Consider the following 1,913-nt stretch of genomic DNA (forward strand, 5'->3'; position numbering starts at 1 on the left):
TGTGTTAAAGCCGCAGGAATTATTTCCCCACTATGTATTTCTGCACAACACTGCTTTTTTCCCCCAACTGATTTTAAAAATCTTTCAGCCACACTCTGCAATAAGTGTAGGTCTCTAGTAAAGAAAAAAGATGTAGTTTATCTTGCCTCACTCCTTCCTAGTGAAATACTCCATGAAGTTTCTCAGTATTAACAAGTCTTAAATGCCGTTTGTAAGTGTTCTCAAACACTCCAGTGCAGAAGAGATCACAAAAGACTAATCTCTGTTCTAACTTTAGCAAAATTTACCTGGAATAAAGCTTTGCCTTTCCCTGGAAACTCTTGAGTGATATCTTCTTTCCATGCCAAGAAAGCTTCTTCTTCAATGATCTCCATGTCATAGAAATGAACAAAGAAGCGCAGTAACATGCCTATGGAAGCAAATTTAAACTTCATTAGCTTTACAACCTTCTGAACAGCTTACCTGACTGAGAAATGTAGGGACAAGCCTGAAAGCCATACACAGACACAAGCAAGCATACGCAAGTTAAATTTTGGGTAAGATCTTGATGCACATACCTTTTGGAAAGTTATTGTTGTAGCAGTGCACCTGGAGCGCATATAAAGCGCTCACTTGCAGATCAACATGGTCATGGAGGAACTTCTGCATTACTGGCTTGAAGGAAAGAAGCAGTTGTTTTTCCTGCTCTAGCTGCTCTTTAGATGGAACAGATGAAGAATCCGATTCGTCACTGGGTGGGTTTACTTCACTAGAAATATACTGCAAGAAACTGGACAAAAAACTTAAGTTCAGTAAACTGATAAGCAGCTAGATTTCGTGTTCTAAAACAGTAAGACAAGTACGTTCAAGTTCAGTTTGCTAGCTATCACTAAAAATACCCTCCTGCTTGTATCAGCAGTTAGGTGCATGCACAGTGGATTAGTACTGTGGTTGGTTGTGCACCACAAAAATCCTAGTTTTGCTCCTGTTACAGCTCTGGAACATTTTAGAAGAGAATACACAGGTCTAGACTTCTCCTTCCCAAGGAAAAGCAACACTCCACACTGATGCAAGCCTGGAGACTTGCTTTTCTTCTCAAATACAGTAGGTGTTTAACACAGGGGAGGTCCACCCAGAACAATTTATCTCCCTATGTACTGTATCTTTTTCTGCACAGAGCTACGTCAGCCTTTACAGAGTTACTGACTTACTGGTAGCTTAACAAAACACGTGCCTAAACTACACCAAGATAGCACCTTACCTGGTCATCAATATATTCACAAATCCCTTATCTACATGAAGTTTAGGTGAAATGTTATCTTTAATCCACTTATAGATGGCTTGAGGGGATGGATCCGATTTTATTTGCTTTAGCAGTTCCTTCTCCAGTTTCAGAAGCGGGAACAAGAAGCTAAGCCCCTTCCCTTCCAAGATCTCCAACATGCGGTCCTTGTTCTGGTCAATTTCTGACAAGTAAATAAGACAGACACACTTAACTGCTAGTGCTAATCGAAACCTATAATCAATGCTTCATGGGTCTAACCACCTGTTAAGAAACACCATTCATATGAATGACAGCTGACTGCATCAAAATAGCCTTGTATGTTATTTCACTCTGGTGTAAAAAACATCTTGCATACACTAACATGAGATGTCATAAGAGCTATGTAGTAACTCTTACCTGGTAACATTTTCTGCATATTCACTTTGCTTTGTTGGAACAATTCTGTTAGCCATTCACGATCTTGTAACTTAGCTAACTGCTGAAGGCAAAGCAGGAAGAGAGGGAAATGGGTGCCACTTTCCAGTGGTTGAGCCAGTTCGGAAATGCTCACCAGTTCTGAAATAATGGCACGGGCTGCGAACTGTGCTAAGTAGGATTTCACCAATGGGATGTCCACCTCCAGTTTGGGGCACTGGTCCAATACATTCAG

At 40.7% G+C, this 1,913-nt stretch overlaps 1 protein-coding gene across 1 annotated transcript in view; it reads right to left on the reverse strand.

Moving 5' to 3' along the window:
• Positions 1-1,913, reverse strand: part of EIF4G2 (eukaryotic translation initiation factor 4 gamma, 2) — a 14,894-nt gene that overhangs the window by 3,324 nt on the left and 9,657 nt on the right. Inside the window, exons 18-21 of the mRNA XM_009328624.1 lie at positions 1,661-1,913; positions 1,241-1,445; positions 558-769; positions 288-409 (exon numbers count right to left, since the gene is read on the reverse strand). The exon at positions 1,661-1,913 is cut by the window's right edge and continues 1 nt beyond it. Coding sequence (XP_009326899.1) covers positions 288-409; positions 558-769; positions 1,241-1,445; positions 1,661-1,913 — 792 coding nt within the window. The remainder of the gene's footprint in view (positions 1-287; positions 410-557; positions 770-1,240; positions 1,446-1,660) is intronic.

This window comes from Pygoscelis adeliae, unplaced genomic scaffold (genome assembly GCF_000699105.1).
Source record: "Pygoscelis adeliae isolate BGI_AS28 unplaced genomic scaffold, ASM69910v1 Scaffold166, whole genome shotgun sequence".
Lineage (NCBI taxonomy): Eukaryota > Metazoa > Chordata > Aves > Sphenisciformes > Spheniscidae > Pygoscelis > Pygoscelis adeliae.